This window comes from Saccopteryx bilineata, chromosome 2 (genome assembly GCF_036850765.1).
Source record: "Saccopteryx bilineata isolate mSacBil1 chromosome 2, mSacBil1_pri_phased_curated, whole genome shotgun sequence".
Taxonomy (NCBI): domain Eukaryota; kingdom Metazoa; phylum Chordata; class Mammalia; order Chiroptera; family Emballonuridae; genus Saccopteryx; species Saccopteryx bilineata.
Window position 1 is genome coordinate 266,191,179 of NC_089491.1, and position 27,860 is coordinate 266,219,038.

The window sequence follows — 27,860 nt, forward strand, 5'->3', positions numbered from 1 at the left end:
TTCCGGTGTGAATACGGTGCGCAGAGAAAGCCTGCCCCCACGCCCCACGGGGACTAAGGACAAACCCTTCTAATCCCTACGCTGCCTCCAAAGGCTTCCTTCAAGCGGCGCTGGGGGCGCGTTCAGTCTGGCCGCGAAGCGACACGCGGGGGGGGGGGGGGGGGGGGAGGTCGCGTGTGTTCAAATCCGAAGCCTACAGGTGCCGAGTCAGACCTGAAAGTAGGCAAGTTGGGTTGCATCTGGCCCTCTCATAAGATTCTGAACCAACCTATCTCCCCTAGACAAAACAATAGCCTAGGAATATTTTGGAATGATTCAGCCGAATTCGATATCAGCTTCATCCAAAACGGCAAACAAGCCTGCTTCCCTGGCCAAATCGGAACTGGAGCTGGCTTCAGAAAAAAAAAAAAAAAAAACCCAAAAAGGAAGGCTAAAACCTTTGCTGGCGCTCCACGCCTCCGCGGGGGTCCCCCGCGACCCTCCTAGCCCAGGACCTCGGCGGCGGGGCGCCCTGTGGCGTCCTAGCACGCCAAGCTCCCCGGCTTCCAAACTACACACCCCTTTGCTGCCGGCGCTGCTAGGGTTAAAAGTTACCTCTGGGTTTCTTCTGCCTGCAGCCCCCCTCCCTCCCGGGGCCGGATGATGTAACCCCCCTCCTCAGCCCTCCCCGCCCCCCTCCACCATGTGACACTTTAATTAATAATAGCGCCGTCAGCACAACAAACGCACAACACCAGGAGAAACTTGGTGTCCAGGGGAGGCCCCCGGCGGCTGGAGCGCGGCGGAGACAGGCGCAGAGGCCGGAGGGAGAGGAGGCGAGGGGCGGCCCGAGCGCGGGGAGGGAACAAGGCGAGCGGTCATGTGCCCGTGCCCCCTGCACCGCGGCCGCGGCCCCCCAGCCGTGTGCGCCTGCAGCGCGGGCCGCCTAGGTCTGCGCTCGTCCGCGGCGCAGCTCACGGCCGCCCGGCTCAAGGCGCTCGGCGACGAGCTGCACCAGCGCACCATGTGGCGGCGCCGCGCGCGGAGCCGGAGGGCGCCGGCTCCCGGCGCGCTCCCCACCTACTGGCCCTGGCTGTGCGCGGCCGCGCAGGTGGCGGCGCTGGCGGCCTGGCTGCTCGGCAGGCGGAACTTGTAGGAACGCGGGGCTTCTTGGTGGGGCCGGAGCCGAGACCCAGCCGGAGCGAGCAACAGGTACGCGAGTCAGCCAGCGAGTCCCCGGGCGCGGCAGCTGGGGACTGGAGACGCTGGGCTGGCCTGGGAACTAGAGAACAAGTTTGGCTTTCTTCCCTTCCCATCTCATTCTTTCTCGGCTCCCTTCTCTCACAAGGATCTTCTTGTCCCTCCTGTCCAGTCCCCATCTCTTCTTCCAAGTGTCAGGCCCACCGTTTCTCTCCCCTTCTCCCTGAATCCTTAAGCGCATCTTGCCACTCCCCCCAGCAGGGTAGCTTTGGGAGGACTTCAGCCTCCATAATCCCCACCAGCCCCTCAAATAAACACAATACAAGTTAAAAAAAAAAAAAAGTATGCTTGCTGTGACAACGTAGTTACAAGCCACGCCAGATAATTATAATCAATCGCTGTTTCAAGACAAGTTCCCCATCCTCTTCCAAGCCGCCTGGCGGTCTTAAGTCGCCACCGTCTCCATCATTTCCACTCCAAACCCGGTTCTCCTTAAGTGTCACTTCTCCAGTTTCTGTTCCCCACTCTCCTGTGCCTGGAGCGCATCTCGCTTCTTCTCCCTACCCCCTCCAGGTTTCTGGCTGGCTCTCTTTCTCCCCAAGGCCCGCGCACTTTGCAATTTTCCTTCGCTTTGGCAACTTCTTCGCTCCTTCCCCAAAGAGGTGTCCCGTTTAAGGAGCGTGGCTCATTCTTCACCAGGCGGTTGGAGCTGAACCGGAGGATATGCCCCCGAAGTGGGCTGGGATCTGAGGCTCTTAGGGAAACTCCATAAGGAAGCCTTAACGAAACAGCATTTATTGAGCTCCTTGTGGGTGCTGGGCCCAGTTTAGGAAGAGAGCTTGCAAAACGTTAGGCACTGCTCGGTGGTGGGGGTGGGGAATGAGTGTGGAGCGCTTAGTGTGTTTGGCCCTAGTCGGAAAGAGGTACTGACCATCTACTATGCGCTAGGCCTTTGGGGCCGGGGAATTACTGAGTACGAGCTGTGCGCCTGGCACTGCGTTAGGCGTTTTGGGGGAGAGGGGGACAAACGAGTAAGGAACGTCTTTTTAGACTCTGGAACAGAAAAATCAGCTGTAGAGAGTGAGGTGGAGAGAATCAGGCTGAGTCCACCATAGGTGGGTCTAACGCCGGAATGTAAAGGTCGAAGATGAGAAAGCCAGGAACACCAGGATGCCTCGGCCCATGAATGCCGCCTGCTCGGGTCCTGGTCGAGCCCCGCCACGCGCCGACACCCTGAGAAGCTGGCGCGGCACCCGAAGTCGAGGCCCAAGCGTCTGTGCCTGCGGGAAGAGGCGGCAGCCGGAGCGTGGGGGGTGGCAGCGCCCGGGGAACTGCGGGGGTGCGCGGGGTGTGAGCCGGGAGCGCGGGTGACAGATGTCGCGTGGGCCGGCGCAGCCCGGGCGCTGGCGAAGAGAGTCGCGCGCTTTGGGGCGCTCCCTGCCGGGTTCCCAGAGGTCCTATCCGCTATTCCCCCTCCGGGAAGAGGGGCTCCCTCGGCCGGCAGCGGCCAGGCTGGGGCTACCAAATCCCAGGAGCGGGAACATTTTGCACCTGACTCAGGGGACAAAATAAAGGGAGTCAAGAGAGAGACCCAAAGTCCAAAGTGTGAAATTGGGAAAAGGCAGGTGGGGGTGGGGTGGGTAATAAACGGGTGGCGAGACCGAGAAAGAATGGAAGGCCGGGGGAGCTGCAGAAAAAGCTTGTCTGGAGAACAAGTTGCAAGGTAATGGGAAAGTGGGTTGGAAGAAGAGATAGGAAGCCAGAGTAATCCACTAGAAATGGGGAGAAGAGCTAGTGCACGGCTTCGTCCTGTCTTGGGGTCCAGGTGAGTTTTGGGAAGGCACTCCTTTCCTAGGACACGGTGGTGCGAGATGCTAAGCACCCCACCCAGGAGGCGGGAAACGCCAGGCGAGAGCCCCCACAGTGTGCGCGCACCGGGGCTGGGGGTGCCCCCAGGGCCCCAAGGAGGAGGCTGCGGGCCGGGAGGTGGCCCAGCCCAGGCGCAGGGTAGGACCCCTGCAGCAGGTGAAGGGGGCGGAGAAGAGTTTCGTTGGTGCTATGTCGGCAGATAATTGTCGCTGTCGAGTTTATTTCCCCCTCTTCACTCTGCTCTGCCCAAGAGTTGGCTGCGTCTTTGCCTCCAGGCCACCCCTTACCACGCCCATAGGTTCTCCTTCCGCCTGCTGCGCCCTGCCTGGGAGTTCCCTGCAGACTCGTCCTCCAGGGTTCTCCTGCCTCTAGCGCGGCCCCTTACTCCCTCGGGACACCGGTAGGTTTGTGTATCACCCCGTTCCTGTGCTCCATCCCAGGGTTCGCCATTCTCCAGCTTCCAGCCTGGGCCCCTAACCTAGGGACCGGAGTTCTCTTCTCACCGCTCGCTTCCTGCAGCTCAGGCTTTATTATACTTTGCGCTTAATTGGGGGAACCCATCTTTCCCACCCTCCGGTAAGTTAGGAGGAAGTGGAAGTCAATACACAGGACAAAGACCATTTGCTGAGTCCGCTGTGAGGACCTCTCCACTTTTCGTACCCCACAGGAGACAGGGGAATGCTCATAGGGTACTTGAGGAGTTTCAGGGAGGTCTGACTCAGCCGGATAAGGCAGGCAAGTCTTGTCTTACGCACAAAGGGTGACCTTAGCTGTATGCCAGACAACAGTTTCAACAGTCGTGTTTTGAGCCACAGCTGTGAGCTAGCAATACTTTTCTCAGAAGTCATTTAAACACACACACACACACACACACACACACACACACACACACACTGAGACTCAGTTTTCCTGCCTGTAAAATAGGGACAGTTATCATATGTAAAGCATAGATATTGTCAGGAGTGTATCATGAATTAACACACACAGAAAGGTCGAGAACAGTACCTGGAGCACGAAAGAAGGGAATATAAATGTGAGCTGTTAGGATTATGATTGTGCATTTAATAGTTTTCTTTCCCAAAGTAGACAACATTTTACCATAGTCAATGGTCTGGCAACGCCACACCATTCTTACTTGTCCTTTCGGAGAATTTAGGGTCAGGAGGGCCGGGATAAGACACCAGTTAAGATGGGTTTAGGGATCAGATGGAATGGGATTTAAGTCCCACCCCAGGAACTTGCTGGCAGTGTGACCTTGGGGTAAGCTCCATGACCTCTCTGAGTCTTTATCTGTAAATTAGAGCTGTACTTCAGGGTTGTTGGGAGGATGGTGGTAGAGCATTCACTTAAAGTGCCTAGTGCAGTGCCTAACACTTAGTTCACTCAACAGAGGATGCTATGAAGTAGCTACTGCCATTCTGATTGTTTCGTGGGGGAAACTGAGGCAGAGAGCATCCACCTGAGTCATAAAAATCAAAGGCAAAGTCAGAAATGGAACTGGCGTTTCTGTCTTTGAGGGCCTTCAGCCCTCGCCCCCCTCAGATGATTTGGGGGAGCAGGGGATGAGGAGATACTAGGCAGCAAGCAGAGGGGGTGGGGAGCCGGGAATTCCTGCACTAGAGAGATTCCCTTTCTTTGAGAGCCTGGGGGAGGCCAGGAGGAGGATGGGTGTGATTTAACCAGTCTGTGCTCTAAGATACAGGAGAGAGGGAACAAAAGATGCTTTATGGTGAGTGCTGGCCGGGAGAGGTGTGGGAAGGAGGGGGAAGTGTGCCTTGGGAAGGGGCAGGGAGGGAGAAAGTGGAGTCAAAGAATCTGCCTGGAAGAGAGGGCCACGGGTGGGCAGAATCTTGATTTGGGATTAAGGAAAAGAGGGGAAAAGTAGATTTTGCAGGCCCAAGAGGCGACAACGATGGGGATTCTGGGGCAAGGAAGGCAACGGGCCAGCAGGGGCGTGCTTTAATGAATGCATGACAGCCAGGCCTGCCAGCCAGACTTGCTAATGGGTGCTTGGCAGGTACTTTGGAGATTAAGTGGTTAAACCTGTAGGTACATCCTTCAGGCTTCTCCCCCATCTGGCTGCACCCTGCCTGCAGTACTTTTAGAGCTGCACCCTGCCTGCAGTACTTCTAGAGCTTGAAAGCCCAGGCGAGGCGAGGAGAGGGGGAGGGAGAGGAGGGGAGAGAAAGGAAAGAAAAGAAAGGAGTAGCAGGAGACAGCTGTTGGGCAGGAACCCCTGGGAAGGGGCCAGATGTGCAGCCTTCCTGCCACATGGTCCCTGTCTAGAGTCACCCGCTTGCCTAGTGAGAGGCCAGAGCACAAGTGACTGAGCTGTGGATGTAAAAGCAACCACACCCGGGAAAAATTAAATACACCGCCAGATGTAGGCTGGGTGGGTCTGGCAACTGCACCTCTGGTTTTTGAAAAGTCAGCTTTTCAGACCTACATTGGAGGTAGGGGAGAGTGGATTGAGGGCTTCTGTTTCCCCTCCGGCATCACTATATGTGATGATAGGATCGCCCCACAGTGTCCCTAGCTCCCTGACCCCCCCCCATGACTTGCTTGTCACGTAGTAGGTGCACAATATGCAGTGAATACATGAATCAGTCAGAAACTATGCAAGACAGGTATTATTGTTTCCCAAATTCAGCTCCTTTCACTTAATTTACCTAGTAATTATTGAGTGCCTGCTATGTGCAAGGGCACTGTGGACACAGGAAGGAGCAAGACACAGAAGCCCCTACTCTCATGTAGCCTATATTTTAGTGGGAAGAGAACCAAATGATTGTTTTGGTTACTACTGCCAATGTAACCAATGACTCCAAAACTTAATGACGTAAAACACTCAATTATGCTCATTATGTATGATTATGCCCGTATATTCTATGGGGTAGGAGTTCAGACAGGCATCACCCCTGTGACTTGTCTCTGCTCCAGGCTGGCTGAGCTGGAATCATGGAGGTGGAGAGGGATCTTTATTTACAGATCTGGCTCTTGGTGCTAGCTAGGATTGCCAATCAGAGCACCTACACTCAGCTTCCTCTTGTGGCTTGAGCTTCCCCACAGCATGGCAGCCTCATGGTTGTTGAATTCTGACATGACGACTCAGAGCTTCAAAAGCAAACATTTGAGGGAGTGTGGGGTGGGGGCTGGGGGGGCAGGTGGAAGCTGTTTGACCTTTTCTGACCCAACTTCAGAAGTCACTTTAGCTACAAAAAAGTTACAAGACTGCTCCTATTCAAGGAGGGTGGACTTAGATGCTACCCCATCATGGAGTGGCAAGGTTCTAGAACAGCATGTGGGCAGGAGATACTGTGGCTATCTTTGGATTATGCACTCTACCACAGAGATCATTTCAGAAAGTGCCACGGGCTCTGAAAGTAATACACAAAGGTAATGTAATAGGGAGAGTCCAGGGGACTCCCTACCTGCAGTGGTTAGGGGTGGTCACTTTGAGGAAGAACCAGGGCATTGGTGACCTGAATGACATGAAGGAACCAGCCATGTGAAGACCTGCAAGAAAGTGTTATGAGAAGAGAGATTAGCACATCCAGTGGCCTGGAGGTGAGACCTTGCATGGTGGGTTTGAGGAAGAAAAAATGAGCAGTGTGGCTAATGCTATATGAACTTGGGGTGGAAGATGTCTGAGGGATAGTTAGGGGCTAGATCAGGCCGTGGTAGGGAGGTGGAGTTCTAAGTGCAATGGGAAGAAGGGACTGGGGGGAAAACCAAGTTCAGAGAGGATTTCATAAGTATTGGCATTGACACATGCCTACAGCACATGACAAGAGAAGAAGCAGATGAGATGCAGGAAAGGGGGCTACAACATCCTATCCTCATGATTTACAAACATGAATTGAGCACCAGCTCAGAGCTAGACACCAGGATGCAAGGACACAGAACCAATCACAGCCCCTGGCTTTAGATGCTCCTAGACTTCAGGAACAGAAGGCCCTAGTTCTGACCCCCACCCCAGCCTCTCAGTGGAAGTGAACTTGTTTACCTCTAGCCAGGGTCTGAGAGGTTCTGGTCCCTGTACTGATGCCCAACCCTCACTGCACTCAGAATATTGTGGATCCTGGCTGGGCTTCCACTGCCTAAGAAATTTTGCCTTTCAACCCAGTAATTGTCCTCTCTCTCTCCTTCCTGCCCTAAACAGTTGCCTCTGCTATTCCATAGGGGGCTTCTGCCTTAGCCCACCTCACTGAGATGTGTTCTCTTATTACTGTTGGATACCCAGGGAAAGAGAAACCTCCTTTACCCTCCTGTGGAGAGAAAATGAGCCCCCACAGGGAGCTGTCATCATTGAATCTTTGTTCCACAGGCCACAGATTTGGGCAAGATGGTATTAAATTGCTTTGGGAAACTTTATGTAATGTTCCTTAAAAACAAAACAAAACAAAAAACGCCTTTCTTTGATTACAAAAAATTTTTTGCAAGTTCATCATCAAATATTTGGGAAATGCCAAATAAAAGAAAAATTTTAGTTGATTGTTTTGATCTCACTACCTGTTGTTAATATTTTGATCGATTTCTTCCCATTCTAAAAAACGCACTGATAGGTACTTTAACAAATGGAATCACTCTAGATATAGTCTCTGAAACCTAACCCTTTTATTCTATCCTATTTCTTTCCGCCTCGTATCTTTTCCCACATGCTTCTGAGAGGCTGCTTCATGTTTTGTCATTGGGCTGTGCCATCCTTTTGACTCCTGGCCTGTTCTTGTTGGACATCTAGGTTGTTTCCAACATGACGGAGGACAGCCGCATGTACAACTCTGGTTGCGTCCCAGACGGTTTTCTTAATAATGCCCACAAGTGGAATTTTGATAGCAAAGCCTGTATAAACATTCTTTTACCATAAAGGTTATCTAAAGAGTATCATAGTCTTGTACTAAAGGTCCAGAAGGGCTTTCTGGACACACATGGTCCTTTGTTCCCATTTCTCATTCATGTCGCTGGCCTCCGTGTAGAAGAATATGGCTATCAGTTTGGTGACAGTTGGGCTGTCACCATCTTCAGCAAAATCTGTGTTGAGCTTTTGTGGAAGGTTCTTTGTGGGTGGCATCTCTAGCCGTTGTTGGAGTGAGTGTGAGTACAGATGACTCCTTGAATGCCCTTCCCAACTTCAACGAAAGGCTCCAAGTCACAGCAGTGTCACTAGGGTCTGGAGAGCATCTCTGCCTGCCAGGCATGTACCACGTTCATCTGATATTCTTGGATCTCGTCCTTAATAAATACTGTAATATGCTAACACACTGATGACAGGGGAACTGAGACAAAGTGGCTTTGGAGGGGAGTGTCTTCAGAGAGTGGAAATGTGCCCAGGTCAATGGGACAGATTCGAGAATCGACACCATTTGCATAGACAACCCCGATCGAAAATGTTTCAGCCTGCTGGCACACCGTGGGGCCTAATTCTTGATTCAGATATACTTACTATTGATCTTATTCACCCAGATATTATGCTGAGGCAGGATAGCTGGGTGGAAAGTGACATGAACTTTGGCATCAGGCTGATTTTTGAATTAGGTCCCGAATGGCCATTTACCAGTTGGGTCCCCTTAGGCCTGTGCCTTTATTTTGTGAGCAGCATGAGGTACATCACATGATGTTCAGAAAATAGGAAATGACAGTGTTGTTTTATTTGGTATACAATTCAGTCTGTGGGCCCGTAGTCATAGTATGGTGGGAACTGATAAGGGACTTTTCTGTGCATTTTGCATAAAGCAGTTGGTACTTCTGCTTGTCTCACTCGGTGGCTTGCCAACAGCCTGCTTAAGCCACTGTACCAGGGCTGGGCAGACATCTAGCACAAGACTTTCCAACCTGGGTGACACTGGTGTCCAGGTCCCATAAGGGTGTCAATCATGTCTATTTTGCCCATTACTGTATTCCAGTACTGGCATGGAGACCAGCACAGTGCAGGCTTCATGAATGAATGAATGAATGAATGAATGAATGAATGAATGAATGAATTTGGGGAGATCTCAGGGAATTTGGGGACCCCCCAGATATGACACATCAAATTGGCTGATTTCATACTCCTCTGTTCCTGCCACTTGAGAGAGAGAAACCATGATTTTGATCTGTTTCTTAAAAGACCTATGCCTCAAAAGCTCACCGTTCTAGACACATAGCCAGAACTACCCAGGACTTTAGAGATCACCTGACCCTGTTCGCTCACCTTACAGATGGGAAACCAGAGGTAGCACAGAGATAGCTACCCATACACAGAGTGTCTGAGTGTGTGGGCAAGGGTTGAAATCTGGAGGCCTCCCAACTGAATTTGACCTGCAGTTGAATTTTGTCCCACCAACACTTAAAAATAACTATATACACAAAGCATTGATAACTGCTCACTGATAACACCAACTATTATTCATGAGAGTATTGATAATTACTCGCTGAGAGTATTGATAACTATTGATGATAATATTGATAACTATACACTGATGGAACTGATAACTTCATAGTAGCATTGATAACGATTCACTGCTGGCATGGAGAACCACTGAGGTAGCAGGAAGCTGGGCAGAGGAGAGCCAGTACTTCTTCCAGGACCTGCCAGATGTCCCCTCCTCTCTTTCACACCCAAACCGGCCTTCTGCTTGTTCAGCCTGCTCCCCACAGTCTTTTCAGACCGGGCTTCCTAATTGGACAGCATGAGCGACAGGATGGAAATGTTAGCAATGACACAGACCAGAGCAACCTTCTTCCCTCTAGGAAAATTCTCCTTGCAGAGTGTTGTCCCTGGGAGTCTTAGACACCAGGACCGACCACTGGTGCCACCTGAACTCCATAGGCAGAATCAGCTCATCGAAACCAAAGATGGAGGCATGGGGAAGTTGCCACCTTTAGTCATGTGCGCACTTACTCAATCTCACTCCACGTGTTGGATTAAGCGCCTACGATGTGCGGGCATTATGTTGGGCTCCAGGGACACAGTGAAGGGGTGGGGAGAGACGTGATGTCTGTGATGCTCAGAAAATAATCTGGGAGGGCTAGGGGCGGGAGGAAGGGGGGCTTTCCTTTTATTTCTATATCTTCTATTGTTTGAATTTATAAGTTATCACTTGTGCAAATAGCAAGAGCAAAAAAAGTATTACAATTTTTTTCCATTGATTTGAGAGGGGGAGAAGAGAGAGAGGGAGAGGGAGAGAGGGAGAGAGAGAAGGATCAACTTGTTCCACTTAGTCGTTCCAGTTTTTAGTTGTGTACTCATTGGTTGCTTCCCATATGTGCCCTCACTGGGGATTGAACCCATGACCTTGGTGCATTGGGATGACACTTTATCCACTCACTGAGCCACCCAGCCATGGCCCAAAACTATTTTTTTTTTATTTTTTATTTCTGAAGCTGGAAACGGGGAGAGACAGTCAGACAGACTCCCGCATGCGCCCGACCGGGATCCACCCGGCACGCCCACCAGGGGCGACACTCTGCCCACCAGGGGCGATGCTCTGCCCACCAGGGGGCGATGCTCTGCCCCTCCAGGGCATCGCTCTGCCGCGACCAGAGCCACTCTAGCGCCTGGGGCAGAGGCCAAGGAGCCATCCCCAGCGCCCGGGCCATCCTTGCTCCAATGGAGCCTTGGCTGCGGGAGGGGAAGAGAGAGACAGAGAGGAAGGAGGGGGGGCGTGGGGGTGGAGAAGCAAATGGGCACTTCTCCTATGTGCCCTGGCCGGGAATCGAACCTGGGTCCCCCGCATGCCAGGCCGATGCTCTACTGCTGAGCCAACTGGCCAGGGCCCCAAAACTATTTTTTAAAAAAATAATTGTGGCTTCATAGGAGGGAATGCGAGCCCTAACTTTTCTCAGGTAGAGGGGAAAGGATTGAGCCTCCTGCACCTCGTGCGACAGCGGGGTTCACAGATGGCCATGTTCCTGCTCCAGTGCCGGGGACTGCAGCCTGGGGACTGAAAACCCTGGAATGTGGGACTTCACTCACCATTTCCCCTTCTCCACACCCCCACCCCTGGCCTGCCTGCTCCCTCCATACTGTGGTGAAAAGTGGGAATTGGGATGCTCTTTAAAGGGCTTTCATGAATCTCCTCAGTCATGAGCTGTGGCTGTGAGTCAGCATTGGAGAGGGTTTGTTATGAGCCAAGTTTAAGGGAAAACATCCCAGGGGCAGGACAGCAGCTCCTAGGTGGCGGCGGACTTAATGTTTAGAAAATAGTTTAAAATTGTAAATTATTACTTGCTCCTTGGGAAGAACCCCCCCCCAAAAAAAACCCCCAAAAACGAATAATGCAGACATAAAGTATGGGAAGTAAAGCTTTCTCTACTCCCCTGGCGTAACTTAGTCTAGAGCAGGGGTAGTCAGCCTTTTTATACCTACCGCCCACTTTTGTATCTCTGTTAGTAGTAAAATTTTCTAACCGCCCACTGGTTCCACAGTAATGGTGATTTATAAAGTAGGGAAGTAACTTTACTTTATAAAATTTATAAAGCAGAGTTACAGCAAGTTAAAGCATATAATAATAATTACTTACCAAGTACGTTATGTTGGATTTTCGCTAAATTTGGCAGGATACATCTTTATAAAATAACTTACTATAGTTAAATCTATCTTTTTATTTATACTTTGGTTGCTCTGCTACCGCCCACCATGAAAGCTGGAACGCCCACTAGTGGGCAGTAGAGACCAGGTTGACTACCACTGGTCTAGAGCAGTGGTCCCCAACCTTTTTTGGGCCACGGACCGGTTTAATGTCAGAAAATATTTTCACAGACTAGCCTTTAGGGTGGGACGGATAAATGTATCACGTGACCGAGACAAGTGTCAAGAGTGAGTCTTAGACAGATGTAACAGAGGGAATCTGGTCATTTTTTTAAAATAAAACATCGTTCAGACTTAAATACAAATAAAATGGAAATAATGTAAGTTATTTACTCTTTCTCTGCAGACTAGTACCAAATGGCCCATGGACCGGTACCAGTCCATGGCCTGAAGGTTGGGGACCACTGGTCTAGAGTATATAATAATAATAAATGCAGAATTATTATGCACTGGATTCTCAGGTGCCCACATACGTTAACACCTTTAGTCCTCACATCAACACAATGAGATTTGCTATTAGTTTCTTGCCTTTTCCATGAGGGAAAACTGAGGCCCAGAGAGCTTAAGTAATCGGCCAAAAGTCACACAGCCTTTTATTTGTCTGAATCAAGAGTCCAACTCAGGTGTCAGGCTCCAAAGTCTGTGCTTTTAACCATTACAGTATTCTGCTTCTCTTTCATACCTTTTAATAGGGAGACAGACACACTGGCATCGTGCTATTTGGCCATTTGCTCTTTTCAGTTAAGACCCATAGCCAACTTTCTGTCTCAGCACTTTTAGACTTGCCTCTTTCTAATATGCATGTAGTGTAATTTGTTAATCCAGCCTCCTATTGATGGACACATGGGTTGTTTCCGAACTGTTGCTATTACAAATAAAATTGGAGACATTCTTGAGCACATTTATGTGACTACTTCTGTGAGCTAGATTCCTAGCTGAGGGCATCCAATGTAAGATCCCCCTAAAAGTGTGCTGAGGTCCACTTCTGTGTGTGGCACATTGTGACATATTGACAACTGGGGTGCTTTTTATTTTATTTTTTATTGATTGATTTTAGAGAGGGAGAGAAGAAGGGAGAGATAGATAGATTGATAGATCAATTTGTTCCACTTGTTATGTATTCATTGGTTGATTCTCGTATGTGTCCTCACTGGGGATCAAACCCTTAACCTTGGTGTATTGGGGACGACGCTCTAACCAGCTGAGCTACAGGGCCAGGGCCAGAGTGGTGTGCTCTCGATGTTCATATTTCACTGTGGACACCAACCTATAACCAACACGTAACTGGACGTGGGAGCTCATTCAGTTAGCAGCTCTGGGAACCTTTAGAGAGAGTCATAGGCTCAGTGACTCCTACAGACAGGAAAAGTGAAAATCTGTTGCTGGTCCTACCTAGTTCTGCAAGAAAATGCCATTGCTTTTGTGAATGAAGCGGGTCACAGCTTTAAAAATACCATTTCTCAAACAAAACAAAACAAAACACCACATTTCTCTCACCTCTCCTGACGCCATTGCTATTATCCCTTCATCATGTACATTCATTCAGCTCAGGTAACGACACCACCTGAAGGTTCAAAGTTGCTGACTTGGACCTTTGTGACCATCAGCTAATGCAGATAGTGAGGTCCTGTGTTGCTAATGCAGATGGCGGGATATGTGTTTATGACTCACCTCTTCTGTGCAGTTACAGGTATTGGTCGAGGTCCAAGTAAAAGGCAGAGAGCATCCCCAAACCGAGTAATCGGAGAAGAATGTACCAACGTGAGGGCAGGGGTTGGGAAACCAACGATGGATAATGTAGTACTTACCGGTGGGTTGGCAACAGCCCTGACCTGAAGGAGTAAGATGAGGAAATCGGTCCCGGAGCCTGGAGAGGGCTGAGGAGCTGGACTAGAGAGCCCCCTGGCAGGCACTGATCTTGCTGCCCCATTACTGCCGTCTGTCAACTAGACCTGGCAGGGAGCCAGAGGCCACCGGGAGCCTGCTGGTGTGGTTCATACAGGTCAATATCCCGGACTCCTTCCAGTTTGGAGGACGTACAGTGATCTCTCTCCCATGCTCTCTTCTAAACCACTTGGCTTGCATCGCTCACGTGGCAGTTCTTATTCCACCTGCTTTAAAGTAATGTGTGAAATGTTCTTTTATCTCTTCTGTTAATGTGCAGCTCCTGCTAACGCTCCAACCTTGTCTCTCCTCTTCCTCCTCTCTCCTCTTCCTCTTCTGATATAATTCACCCACCATAAAATCCACCCTTTTAAAGTACACAAGTCAAGGTTTTTTGTTATATTCACAGAGCTGTATAATCATTCCCTACAATCAGTTTTAGAGCATTTTTGTTTCCCCAGGAGAAACCCTGTACTCACTGGCAGTCACTCCCCAATTCTTCCCATTTCTGCTAGCTCTGGCCAACCACTTATCTCCTTTCTGTCACTAAAGATGTATCTCTTCTGGACATTTCATTTAAATGGAATCATACAACATTTGTCCTTCGGTGTGTGGCTTCTTTTTTGTAGCATCAGGTCTTCAAGGTTCACCCATATTGTAGCAGGTGTTGGTAGTCTGTTCCTTTTTCATGGCTTAATAATATTCCAGTGTATGGACACATCCCATTCTATTCATCCATTCATTAGTCGATGCACATACAGGTTGTTTTTTGGCAATTATGGATTATGTTCCCATGTACATTTGTGTACAAGTTTTTGTGGGGGACACATTTTCAATTCTTTTGCAAATATCTGTGCCATTTTTTTCTGCCCTGTCTGGAGCGCCTCATCCTAGCTTGGCTAATTCCCTGGTTTCCTTCGGTACTCGGCAGGGGTCTGCCTCTTTCCCTAAGCAGCGTTCCCTGACTCCGCCTCTCCCTCACAAGCTCCCTCTCCTCTGGGTGCCTATAGCCCAGCTTACCCAGATTGCATGCTCTTCTCATGCACACAACACTGTCATTATCAATGTCTCCCCATCTCCCTCTGCCGGCCTCTGAGCCCCTCAAGGGCAAAACTATGTCACTGGATCTGTAACACTTGGTATGGTGCTGGGGCTGTTTGGCAATGAATGAATGAATGGATGGCTGAATGAATGAATGAATGAATAAGAGCAGAGAATGACCTACAAGTCTGCCTTGACTATGGGTCTATGACGTGAATAGATGATCTGGAGAAGCAGAAAGTCAGCGTGACAATGCAGTATCCCTTTTAATCCCAGACGATGACTGTGTCAACATTTAGGTCTGGAAGTGAGGGATGGGGTGGGTGCACACATGCATGCTGAAGGAAGGCTGCTGTGTGGATAGAGTTTGGCAGGGGGAGCATTAAGACTAGCTTTGGCCTGACCAGGTGGTGGCGCAGTGAGTGGATAGAGCATCGGACTGGAATGTGGAGGACCCAGGTTCGAGACCCCGAGGTTGCCAACTTGAGCACAGGCTCATCTGGTTTGAGCAAAGCTCACCAGCTTGGACCCAAGCAAGCTGGCTCGAGCAAGGGGTTACTCGGTCTGCTGAAGGCCCACAGTCAAGGCACATATGAGAAAGCAATCAATGAACAACTAAGGTGTCGCAACGAAAAACTGATGATGGATGCTTCTCATGTCTCTCCATTCCTGTCTGTCTGTCCCTATCTATCCCTCTCTCTGACTCTCTCTGTCTCTGTAAAAAGGAAATAAAGACTAGCTTTGGGGGAACCTTTCCTCCAAACACAGAGCTTTGTATCTAACAGCTGTCATCCCTCCCCCTCCTCCTCCCGACATCCAGGCTGTGCAGAAGCCCAAGGCACTGACGTCATCCCCAGTGGCTGTCGGCACGTGCCTACTGACCGAAATACAAATCTCTATTTCTGCAGGTTGGTGAAAACCCTGTGTCCTTGGAGAAAGCTGGTTCCCGTTGTCCTGAGGGGGAGCCCAGAGCTTGAAAGGCCGCAGTTGGCACTTCGAGAAGGAAGTGGAGGATAAAGACAGAGCCTGGAGACTAGAGCATCGCGGAATGGGACTGGGGGAGCCCTTTGGAGATCCAGCTGCAGAAAGCAGACACCCCAATGCTATTTACATACAGCTCTCTGTCTATATATATACAAAAAGAAAATATGAATATTGCTACTCAGTGCATGCCTTGTCGAGGACGTGGTTCCCTCCCTTCTCTGCACCTTCCAATGTGAACTTGACTCTTTCATGTCTGGGGCACCGGAAGAGATGCTTGCTGTGTGTACCGAGAAAAATTGCCAAGACTGGTGGGAATTATTAGCCTCAGAGCCAACCAACCGCCTGGGGAGGGATGCTGGTGGAGTCAGAGGTGAAGCAGCAAAAGGCAAACTAGAAAGAAAAAAAAGGGGGGCAGGCTCAGGCCCTTTTGTAGGGGCAATCTGGGGTACCTGCATCTCCAAGTCGAGGCAAGTCCTAGCCTCTCTCTCTATCCCGAAGATAGATAACTAGTCTCACTGTCCCATCAAGACAAATGGGACTTTTTTTCTTCCTGCCAACCTGGTGTCTCTGGTGCTTCCCTTAAATTCTGCTGGTGCTAAGAGTGTTCCCGCTGGTGCTGCCTTGGTATTTTGTTTCCAGACCCGCGAGGCCAGGGGACAGGAGAGATTTCCTTTTGCTGTTTCGGATTCCTTTTTTTTTTTTTTTTTTTTTTTCCTCTGAAGGGATGAGGGGAAAGTCTCTTCTCTTTCTCTTTGTGGGGATGACTATTCAGAGGTGTGTTGGAACAAACCTGGAGGTCCGGGAGGATGGAAGGAGGGGACAGCGTGGAGTGGCCTGCTGGTCTTGAGGTGGAACGCTGACCTCATGTATGACTTGTCTGCTGTCCCCTCCACCCCTGAAAAAGGATCCTGGGAATTCAGCCCACAGGCCTCCTCCACTCCCCAAGGGGATTTCAGGGCTTAGGTTTTTATGGATTCAAGGGCCAAGAAATGGCTACTTTCTGGGCAAAGGTAATTTATAAGCAAGGTATGTTGGGGGAGCGCACGGGTCATTTAAATGAAATGCACTAGCATCTCACTGACTCACAGAGGGTCTAATTGCACCCCTCCCCATGAGCTCCTATGTTCAGAGGTTTCTAGAAGGGCTAAAAAAAAAAAGATGTGTGCTGGACTGAGACTTGGCTGCAAAGACTCTTCAGGGAACAATGATTAATTTTTTTGCTTTCATTTTAAAAAATCCAACAAAAACAGGTATTATTCCTCTGTGCAGGGGATCACACTGCCGATTTCAAAGCAGAGATGGTGAGGGGCCAGGCTGCAGGTTGAGTCATTCTAGGAGGCTGGATTTGCGGGTCATCACTCGGTACCGGTACTGACAGACGGGCGGGGGGGGGGGGGGTTCGCTGGGCTGGTTAGGAGACAAGCTTCTTGTTCTAAGAAGCCGGCAGAGGCATCAGCCTGTCTTTCAAGTTGACATGGGGCTGAATGGGAATCATTCCTCGTAGGCTTTGCTGAAAATTACCAGGTCTTTGACAATGTAGGACCTTTTAGTGTTGCTGCAAGCTGGGAGCTGTCTTTCTTTAAAAAAATAAAATAAATAAATAAAAATCCATGCCTGATGTTTTGCTAAATAATCCTTGAGGAAAAAATGCAATACAAATTGCTGAAGGTGAGGGCAGCTTCCACCCCCACCCCCAGATGTGTGTTTTCTTTCACCATGAGCCCTCCCCACGGTTATGCTTACGGGGTGAGTGTGTAGTATGTAGGCATGGTAGGCATGGTCTGGGGAGAGCAGCGGGAAGAAGGACCCCACCAAGTCTCCAACTCAGAGAAGGCAAATTAATTAGGACGATAGGAAATACAACCTCTGCTTTTCTTTAGCCCGAGTCAAGCTCACCCCTTTTGGGGGGGAGAGGTTTTCCATTATTATAGTTGTATGCGATCACAGTTCTCTGCTGCTTACAGGCTGCACCAGAGTGGGGACACGCCGACCACCTGGACACAGGGGGAAAGGTCAGAGAACCCCCTCTTTTTCAACCCTGACCTGTGTACTAGCTTATGACATTTCCGCTGCAGGATCCACACCCTGAATGCCGGGTTGGCCTTTGGGGCAATTCTGATTCCAATGAAGCCACATCGCTGAGACACCTGGGTGCCCATGACCTTCTGGTGGAGCTTTGCAGTCAAGTTCCCCTTGTACATCCTCTCTTGTATTATTAGAAACCGTGTATTTATCTAATCCTGGTTGTTTTTTTCCTTGCACATCATTAATTTGAGTGCACTTCTCTTGACCGCCCCGATTTTTGACAAGGGGTTGTTTTTAATGTTTGTTTTTATATGAGATTTGACTTCTTGATGGACATTTGTATTAGTAAATTGAAGCATGATATATATATATGTATATATTGTCTCCACTGTCTCTCCTGTTGCATTACTTGGATTGCATGAGATAGTGGGGTGGTGTTTTTTTTTTCCTAAAAAAATATTTCCACAGTGTGTAAAGCGCTGGCATCATCCCCCCCCCTTTTCTCTGGCTGCCAAGGAGTCATTGATTTTGATTAGTTTCACTGCAGAGCATCTGTGAAGAGAAAGGGAGGGAGGGAGGTTTTGAAATAAATTTTAAAAAAGACCTCATATCGGGTTTCAGCAGACAGCAGTGTGTGTGTGTGCGTGTGTCCAGGCAAAGCAGAGGGAGGCCTGTGAGATCATTGTTTAGGTAGCTTGCTGCATGATGAGGTGAGGTGCAAACAGAAGGGCCTTCTCCTTCCTGATGCTGACTCTCAGAGGGTGGGGAGGGCCAGGAGCCATGAGGATTGCAACCTCTTGGGACTTCACTGTTCCAAGGTAGATCCATTCCCCTCTGGAAGCTTCTTTCTCCTACCCCATCCTCCTCTATCCACTAAGATCTTTTTCCCCCCTTTCAAAGGTGGGATTCCATTTCATGCTCCGTCTGGCCACAGATGTAGCTCGAAGGAACAGGTTTCTTTGGGGGAGCCCAGTTGCCTCTTTTGGCTGCTGTCCATGGTCCTGGACCATGAGTGTCTCGGTGAACCCAATTCGTGTTTTTAGCCTCTTTCCTTGGGACACTGGAGACTTCCTTTCCACTTCCAGTGGTCTCATTTTAAAATTCTTTCCCATGTTGATGGCACATGGTGATTGAAAGAACACTGTCATAGAACAATGGGGCTGTGACTTTGACTTTACAATGTACGTATCTGATCTCATGAACTCCTAGCTCTATTTTACTATGTTTCTGACTGTGACAAGATATCATTTGCCCCTGCTGTGGAATCGGGGGAGTCCTCCTCTGATCCTACACAAGCATCTTTTGGGGATACTGGTTTGCCATTTTGGACTTTCTGAGTGTCCACCTGGTATTTAGAAGCTGCAGTGACCAGAACTCGGGCTTGTATGTTGATATCAATTCCTCTTCTGAATGTTCCAGTAAGTCCCCCTGGGCCAATTAGAGGCTCAGAAGCTTTGGAAGGTGAAGGGGCACAGGTTAGATACCCTGGTCTAGCCTCATGGGAGCTGATAGAAAGAAGAAATTGATGTCAAAGTGTCCTTTTAAAGCTTAAACCGAAAATTTCTTTTTGAAATGTTTAATTCGTTCCTTCCACACCTATTTATCGAGCACCTACAATGTGCCAGGTTGTCGAATCCCATCTGGGATGAGACTTACGAATCGTGGAGGGGCAGCCCTGCTTGGAACAAATGATGTTAAATGTCCTTTCCCAGTCTGGTTTCACAGTTTTTTTAACAGATTTGTCGGGTCATCACTGTGACCCCAAGCCTCGCTGGCAGATTGTTCTGTAGTATTCACATGTACTGAGCGCCACACTATCACGAAGGTAATTAACAAGCCTGCGATTCTCAGCTCAGCCCCAGCACCAAGACGCTGGCGCTGGCCGCTTCTCATGGCAACGAGACAAGAGCTACCATTTGTGGGCTCCCTGCTCCTGAGCACCCTGCTGAGTGCTTTCCACGTTTCCCACTTGGTTCTTCCTCACCCCACTCTGGAAGATGGTACTGCTATCATTCCCATTTTACAGTTGAGGAAACTGAGGCTCAGAGAGGTTACATAAAGAAGAGTCAAGCGTCTGAGTCAAGATTTGGACTCAGGTCAGCATGACCTCCCCCTGCCCCCCAACCCATGAGCTTGGCTGCGTGTTACAGCTGGCTTCCTTCCGGAGCTGGTCCCATGGCATTGCCAGTTCAAGGGCAAGCCCAAGGCAGGTGGCCAGCCGGGAGCAGGGGAGCCTGACTTAGATCTATTGTAAGTAGTGTTGTGTTTGGGGACCCTGCAGGGCAAGCTGGATGGTTCACTTGTTTGTGCCCTTTGTGTTTCTTGTTTCCATAAGGCCCTTAGGAGGAGCATATAACTTTGCAAACAGGGCCTGTTTGACTTACTTCCTAGGTCATGGGAAGCTTTTCTTACCTCCTTCCTGTCCCCTCCCCCACCCTATCCTTCCAAGGTCTTTTGCACTACAAGCGCCCAGGAGCCTGTGTGTGTGGTGGGGATGGCTGAGGGGTGCTTGGAACCTCGGTGAGGCCTCTGGCTCAGCTGGTGAGGCGGCAATGGGGACATTCTGTTCTGGGTTCTGACCTTGCTGGTTCATTTGCTCTTTTGTAAGAGGAATTTCATACCTTGGAGACGCTTTGTACATATTTGTAATGACTTTATTAAAAAACTGGTTGTGTACTTCCAGCTAAAGGCCTTTGTGTCTTCATTTCCTTGTGGAAGGTTGGTCGTCAAAGACTATGTGAAGATATGGCTGCACACCCCAACCTTCCCAGGGGCAGAAGGAGGTTCACACACTCGCCTCCCTTCTCTGTCTCATACTCCTGAGAAACTCCCAAGGGGAGTGTCAAACCGTATCTGTGGGCTGGGCCACAAGTTGGGGAAACTTGCTCAATGGTTCAAGTTCAAGGTCATGCACAAAACTATCACTTGTGTATGTCATGTAGATAAAGTAACAAGCCTGCACATTGATACCTCCAACTATGGGCAAGTGGGCCGCTCTGTTGGGGTACTGCACCTGCATTTACCTGGTCCGAGTGACATGTGCCAGGAGGCCAAGCTGTACTTTCTTCCTACCAATAGTGGTTTGAGGACAAGTTGCTCTTCTAGATAAAAGACCCTCTCTTTTCCTTTAGGGGTCCACCCATCCCCTACTCTCAGTCCATGTGACTTAGAGTCATTGGTGCCATCCTCCCAGCCACCTCTGTCCCCACCTCCTGGGCTCAACACCCCACCCAGGCCTGGCCAGCGCTCTGAGTCCCAAAGGTAAAAATGCTTGGTTTGAGGACAAACTCATGGCCAACCTCAGACTCCTGCTGGAGCTCTGGGGCAGCGAAGTTCTCTGCGGGGTCTGGGAAGCTGGCAGGGCACAAGAGGTCACCTCACGGCCACATGGGATCCCACACCCGAAAACCACACCGTCTCAGAGGAAAACAGAACCAAGGGCGGGAAAGACATAAATATCATCCCCCGAACCTCTGAATCTGGCTGTACCTGAAGCTCAGACTGCTACAGGGACCACATAAAAGTCCTCTTATGTAAGCCATATTTGAAATGGTTTTCAAGTAATCGCAACCAAAAAGTTCTGCCTGATGTATTTTTTTTTTCTGTATTTTTCTGAAGCCGGAAACGGGGAGAGACAGTCAGACAGACTCCCGCATGCGCCCGACTGGGGTCCACCCGGCACGCCCACCAGGGGGCGATGCTCTGCCCCTCTGGGGCGTCGCTCTGTTGCGACCAGAGCCACTCTAGCACCTGGGGCAGAGGCCGAGGAGCCATCCCCAGCGCCCGGGCCATCTTTGCTCCAGTGGAGCCTCGGCTGCGGGAGGGGAAGAGAGAGACAGAGAGGAAGGAGAGGGAGACAGGTGGAGAAGCAGATGGGCGCTTCTCCTGTGTGCCCTGGCCGGGAATCGAACCCAGGACCCCTGCATGCCAGGCCGACGCTCTACCACTGAGCCAACCGGCCAGGGCTGATGTATTTTTTTAACTGATTTTAGACATGTGCGCGCGCACACACACACAAGCATTCATTTATTGTTCTATAATATTTAGTTGTGCGTTAATTGGTCGCTTCCCATATGTGCCCTGACTGGGGATGGAGCCTACAACCTTGGTGTTTCAAGACGACGTTCTAACAGAGCTAACCAGCCAGAGTGGTGCCTGATGATATTTTTGTGGTGGCTTTATAATATTGCCCTAAGAGGCATGAATTGTCACTTAATGCTACTACAGTTGACCCTTGGACAACTTGGGTTTGAACTGAGTGGGTCTACTTATATGCAAATTTTTAATACTGTCAATGTATTTTCTCTTCCTCATGATTTTCTTAACATTTCCTTTTCTCTAGCTTACTTTATTATAAGAATACAGCATATAATACACATAAGAGACAAAATATGTGTTAATCGACTGATTATGTTATCAGGAAGGCTTCCCAGTCAATAATAGGCTATTAATAGTCAAGTTTTGTGGGAGTCAAATGTTATGTGTAGATTTTCAATTGCACAGGGTGGTTGGTACCCCAACCCCCTGTGTTGTTCAAAGGTCAACTTTAATTTACATTTTAAATATCCATCCTAATCCGGCACCTGAAAACCCTTCTTAAATCAGCCTATACCTTCCAGGTCCACAAAGGTCAACTTTAATTTACATTTTAAATATCCATCCTAATCCGGCACCTGAAAACCCTTCTTAAATCAGCCTATACTTTCCAGGTCCACACGACCTATAGTTCACCAGGGCAGTGGGCACTGTAGGTGCCACACCCACATCCCTTCTGCCAGTTTTGTGTTTTGTCCTGTACCTTCGTGTGCTCTGTGGAACCTGGCACCTTTGGAAGCTTGGGGCCTCCTCAATGGAGAGCCTGACAGGTTCCCCCGGCACCCGCCCCCCCCCCATCAACTCATTTCCAAGGACTGAGTGTGGGAGTACAGAGACCTCAGTGTGGGATAAACTCTGAGATGCAGTGATGGTCCAGAGCCTGCCGTGGGAGGCTTCTTCCCAGAAAGGCTCCCTATTGCTTGGCCTCTTCCCCTGCCCGCCCATTCCCTTACTGCTTTGTTCTGGAAGCACTTCTTTAACGAGCCCGTGCCACTCCATGGGACTGCGCTGGGGGAAACCGGAAATCAGATGGCCACGCAGTGCACAGAAGGCTTTCCTGCATTTCTCCCCAAACGGCTCCCCCAGCTTCAAGAGGCGACCTGAGACTCAAGACCACGAACGCAAGTTTCGTCGACAGATATTTATTGGCAGGGGGGGAGCTTAGGGGGATACTGAGAACACCCAAGGTGGCCCAGCTCAGCCCACAGCACAGCACGAGAGAGATTCCAGGACTGGCTTCACAGTTCCTTTCTGCCCCGAGCCTGAGCAGCCTAGAGGTCTCCCAGTGCTCCTCACATCCCCCTCTGCGGAAGGCGACGAGTCAGTTACACCCAGGCCCAAAGCTTGCTTTTTTATTCCCTCACATTTATTATGCTCAAGATATTTTTACCCTCAGAGGTCCATTTCCAAGGACTTCGTGGAACTTGAGTAAGTGAATCATAAACTACTGAGAGCAGGGTACTCTGATCTGATACTCGATGAATCCTGCTTATAATGAATGGGCTGCATAGCCAAGATGGGGAAGGGAGAGTGGCTCTGTTCTTTTCCAATCGCGAATCTCGGCGGCTTTTGTGTTGCGTTGGGAATACATTTGGCATTTGGAAAACCCAACACCAGCTCCTCTTCCTCCCTAGAGCAGAAGGTAAATGCTCCCACCTGACAGGAAACCTCCAGACAGGGCTTTCCCCAGAGGGCTGGGGATGAATAAATAAAATCCTACACTAAGTCATCCCACCTGCCCCCAAGATGTTCCCTACATGTGACACTCTTTATAGTGTCAGAGGCGCGGCTTGTTGTTTGTAGACTATCAGAGAATTCTTTCTGTGGGTGCGGCATAAGCGTCACTGACAAAACCAAAACCGTTGGTGTGTTGACCAGTGATTAACAGTGTTCGTTTCTCTGGTTCCAGTAGATGACAGACTAGGTTTCACCATGCTGGAGACTGGCTACCGGGAGGTGAAGGGACTTCCAGAAGTCATGCAGAGTTTGGAAAATAAACTCACACACAAAAACAGATCCACAGATAGAAAACAGACTGACAGCTGTCAGAGGGGAGGGGCGTTGGGAGGGCTGCGTGAAGAAGGTGAAGGGAGTAAGCAAAACAACCCCCCCAAAAACCAAAAATCAACTCACAGACACAGACAACTGAATGGTGGTTGCCAAAGGGAAAGGGGGTGGGGAGGTAGGAGAGGGTAAGGGGGGATAAATGGTGAGGGAAGGAGACCTGACTTGGGGTGGTGAACACACAATACAGTATATAGATGATGTATTATAGTATTACACAACTAAAACCTATACAATGTTAACCAATGTCACCCCAATAAATTCAATTAAAAAGAATCAGAATTCCAGGCCTGACCCCCAGTTGACTGCTCTATCTGCTCCATCCCACGCTGCCACCTGAGTGAGTCTCCTCCGGCTCCGGTCTCTTGGGCCTCCGACGGCGTCTGCAGGCGGGGAGATCTTGCCGATAAAGGGCAGTTGCAGGAGCTCGTGATGCTCCCCTTCGGTTCCTCCTCAAGGCAGAGGGGATGGCGAAGCCACGTCCATCGGGCTCTATTCCCCTCCACTTCCCTTTCCGACTTGATTATCCAGGCTAGTGGGATTGTAACATCGTGGCCATTGCCATAGTAACAGAGCTTGAAAGATGCCATGCAACCCTGGAAGGGATGCCTTGCTGGGTACCAGGGAAGAGCCAGGGATGTCATGGAAAAGACAAGGTCCTAGCTTGACAGCACACAGGGGCAAATGTCGTGAATCTACTGAGGACATGGCGGGCATGTCAACACTGGCCGAGAGCAAGGGGGCAGCAGGGTTCCCACCGTTTCCCCACTGGCTTTCTTGCTAATCTGCTCACTGGCCAACCAGATGGCTCTCTCTGAGATGCTGCTGGCACCAGCCCACAGTGCCGAGGTTGATAACGCGAGAACAGGGTTGGGAGAAGGGTAGGGGCAGGCAAGATCCCAGTGGCTTCTAGGTGATCAATTGGGTCAGCTCCCCCCAGACCTTAAAGCAAAGGAGGGAAGCGGTTCTGCTATGGAGATTAGTAGCTCTGATGCAGAGATTACAGGAACGCTTCCTGAGCTCTTGACCATGCCACCTTGGCTTGTGGACAAATCTATCACATGGATTGTCCCTTTTGCTCTGAAGGCGACCAGGGGAGAAGTACTGTCCACAGGGCACAGGCCTGTTGACAAGTCTGAGGCATAAGTGAGGGAGGGGACAAGACCAAGAGAAAAAGAGAGATGGGTGTGGAGACCCAGTGGTAGCAACAAAGCTGCCCTTCCTTGGTATCCACACGTGATTGAGCATCCCGGCCCAGAGCTTGGGAAAAAGCAATTAGGACCAGGTCTTTGCATGGACCCAGCCACAACTAGGTTTCCAGAGGTAGCGTTCACTGTTTGCATTCTCAGTGCCACCCAAATTAAGCATGCTAGGTACCTGGGCCACGTGTGGGCATCAAAATCACCTCTTCTGCTTTGAAAATACCATGTCCGCGGGGTCCCACACCTGCAGTGCCTGAGCAGTGGGTGGATGAGTGCAGGCTCCGAAGCAAGACAGGCCTGGGCTGGACACTCAGTCCACCACGGCTCGCTGAGTGACCCTGACATAGGTACCACGTCGAACTCCGTGCCTCAGTTTCCTCAGTTGTGTGATGGAGGAAACGACAGTCCCTCCCCAGCCAAGCTATGGTGAGGATCACAGGAGCTTTTGAGTTTGAAAAAGACTTCACAGTGACCTTCATCTGTAGATCTGGGCTGTTTTGGGGGGGGGAGGTAATAATCTCTCGGCCCCTCCTCAGTTTGGTTACTTTGAGTTAACATAACCGACAGGCGGGAGTTGGAGTATTCCCAGTTCTTTGACTTGGAGGGGGTGGGACCTCCCTGACCAGAGACCGAGTCTGAATTAGGAGCCTTCCTGTTTGTAGGGAAGGACACATGCGTTTTGCCATGGAACAAGAGAGGAAGGTGAAGGTGGGGAGGACAGGGCCCTGGCTTTAGGGGAAGAGGTGGACAAAGGCAGGAGGCAGGACATCAGGGCCTGTGGCCTATTTTCCAGGAAGTCCCCAGAACCGAACACAACAACACTGAGCCTCTGTCATGTCCCTGGGTGTGCTGGAGCTTCAGTCCTAATACACCTGGAAGTGTGCCGAAGTGGCCCCGTCCTTCCAGCAGCGCAGGGTGTCCACGGCAACGGAGCGGCAGAGCGGGCAGGTGCGCTCGCGATCCAGCCAGAGGCAGAGGCACTCCTCACAGAACACGTGCTGTGGGGACAGCAGTCAGTATGACCAGGATGCCTTACTGGGCGACCACGACATGCCCACCTGGGTCCTAGGAGCTGGGAACTCAGCAGAAACAAAACAGACAATTCCTGCCTTCCTGAAGCATGCACTCCAGATGGGGAGACAATTGGAAAAATGAATCTCTAAAATGTAGTGTGTCAGTTGTAAGTGCTAAGATGAAGTGCAGAGAAGGGGGATAGGGCATGTGCACGCGCGCGTGTGTGTGTGCGCGCGCATTGGTGTCTATATGTGTGTGTTGCAATGTTAAACAGGGTGGCCTGGGAGGACTTTACTGAGATGCTGATATTTGGGTAAAACTTGAAGAAGGATGTGGAGTTAGCCTTGGTGATACCTGGGAAAGAAGTGTTCCAGACCGATGAAACAGCTTGTGCAAAGGCCCTGAGGCAGGAGTGTGCCCAGTGTGCTGAAGAAACAAGGAGAGTTTGGCTGAGCTTGAAGTGTGGTAAGTGGGAGGGGGAGATGAGATCAGAGTTGGGGGGGGGGGCTTGCCTATTATATAAGGCCTTGTGAGCCATTGTGAGGACATTTGTTTTTCTTCTGAGAGAAGTAAGGCCCATGGCAGGACTTTGAGCAAAGGAGTGATTCGATATAATTTGCATTTTAAACTGGTCCTTTTGGCAGCTGGGGTGAGAACAGACCACAGGGGTCAAAAGACACTCAGGGAAACTGGAAATATTAAAAAAGTTCCACCACTTTGTGGCTTTAACTTGGACCACTGATTTCACCTCTCTTTACCTCAGTTTCCTCATCTGTAAAATGAAAATAATAGTATTCCCCTCAAAGGAAGAGTAAAAGTACTTAGACATGCCAATCAAATGTAGTATGTGATTCCTGACTGGATCTGGGATGTGGGGGAAAACCCTAGCTGTGAAAGACAATTTTGAAGATAGTTGGAGGAATTTAAATATTGGGATTTTATACCAACTTCAAATTTCCTGGGTGTGCTAGTGCCACTGTGATAATGGGAGAGAATGTCTTTGTTCTTAGGAGACAGATGCTGAAATATTTAGGGATGAAGAATTAAAATGTCAGGAATTTATTCCTAACAGGTTCAAGAAGAAAAATTTCTATCAAGAAAAGCAAATGCAATAAAATGTTAATGGTCAGTAAATCTAGATGAAGGACAAAAGGGTGTTCACTCTCTATTCTTCAACTTTCCCGTAGGTTTAAAACTTTTCAGAATAAAACATTTGGGGAAAATAATATAAAAATCTTAACAGATTGTTCTTTTAAAAGTAAAATATCGGCCTAGCGTGCGGAGGACCCGGGTTCGATTCCCAGCCAGGGCACACAGGAGAAGCGCCCATTTGCTTCTCCACCCCTCCGCCGCGCTTTCCTCTCTGTCTCTCTCTTCCCCTCCTGCAGCCAAGGCTCCATTGGAGCAAAGATGGCCCGGGCGCTGGGGATGGCTCTGTGGCCTCTGCCTCAGGCGCTAGAGTGGCTCTGGTCGCAACATGGCGACACCCAGGATGGGCAGAGCATCACCCCCTGGTGGGCAGAGCATCGCCCCTGGTGGGCGTGCCGGGTGGATCCCGGTCGGGTGCATGCGGGAGTCTGTCTGTCTGTCTCTCCCTGTTTCCAGCATCAGAAAAATGAAAAAAAAAAAAATGAAAATAAAAGTAAAATAATAAACAAATAAAAAAAGAAGGCACTTAGAACAATGCCTGGCCAATAGTGTTCTATACATGGTGGCTATTATACAGTCATAGTTAGGATTCTATTCAGTCTGTTTATTTTCTGTCTCTCTATGCCAGACTGGAAGCTCTCTGTAAACTGATTCCTAGCATGGTATGCTGTAGGTACCTAATTATAGAGTATTCTAAAGGAGCTCCACGATATTGTAGGGGTATGTTGCAGGGTGGCCAGTCTGATAGGGGGAGGGTCCTCAAGGAAGGCGTCTTGGAGGTAGGGACA

General features: G+C 49.8%; 2 protein-coding genes across 3 annotated transcripts in view; one reads left to right on the forward strand and one right to left on the reverse strand.

Moving 5' to 3' along the window:
• Positions 1-760: 760 nt before the first annotated feature.
• HRK (harakiri, BCL2 interacting protein) lies at positions 761-20,201 on the forward strand. The gene is made up of 2 exons (XM_066260490.1): positions 761-1,191; positions 15,448-20,201. Exon 1 carries the CDS (start codon positions 860-862, stop codon positions 1,133-1,135), a length of 276 nt encoding a protein of 91 aa, XP_066116587.1. The 5' UTR covers positions 761-859; the 3' UTR covers positions 1,136-1,191; positions 15,448-20,201.
• Positions 20,202-22,781: 2,580 nt separating this feature from the next.
• RNFT2 (ring finger protein, transmembrane 2) overlaps positions 22,782-27,860 on the reverse strand; it is a 57,949-nt gene continuing 52,870 nt past the window's right edge. For both annotated transcript variants that reach the window (XM_066260491.1, XM_066260492.1), the window contains exon 11: positions 22,782-25,907. In XM_066260491.1, coding sequence (XP_066116588.1) covers positions 25,773-25,907 — 135 coding nt within the window. In that variant the 3' untranslated portion in view covers positions 22,782-25,772. The remainder of the gene's footprint in view (positions 25,908-27,860) is intronic.

What these genes read in the sequence shown, in the direction of transcription:
- HRK (XM_066260490.1), top strand. Translation starts at nt 860, where the DNA reads ATGTGCCCGTGCCCCCTGCACCGCGGCCGCGGCCCCCCAGCCGTGTGC.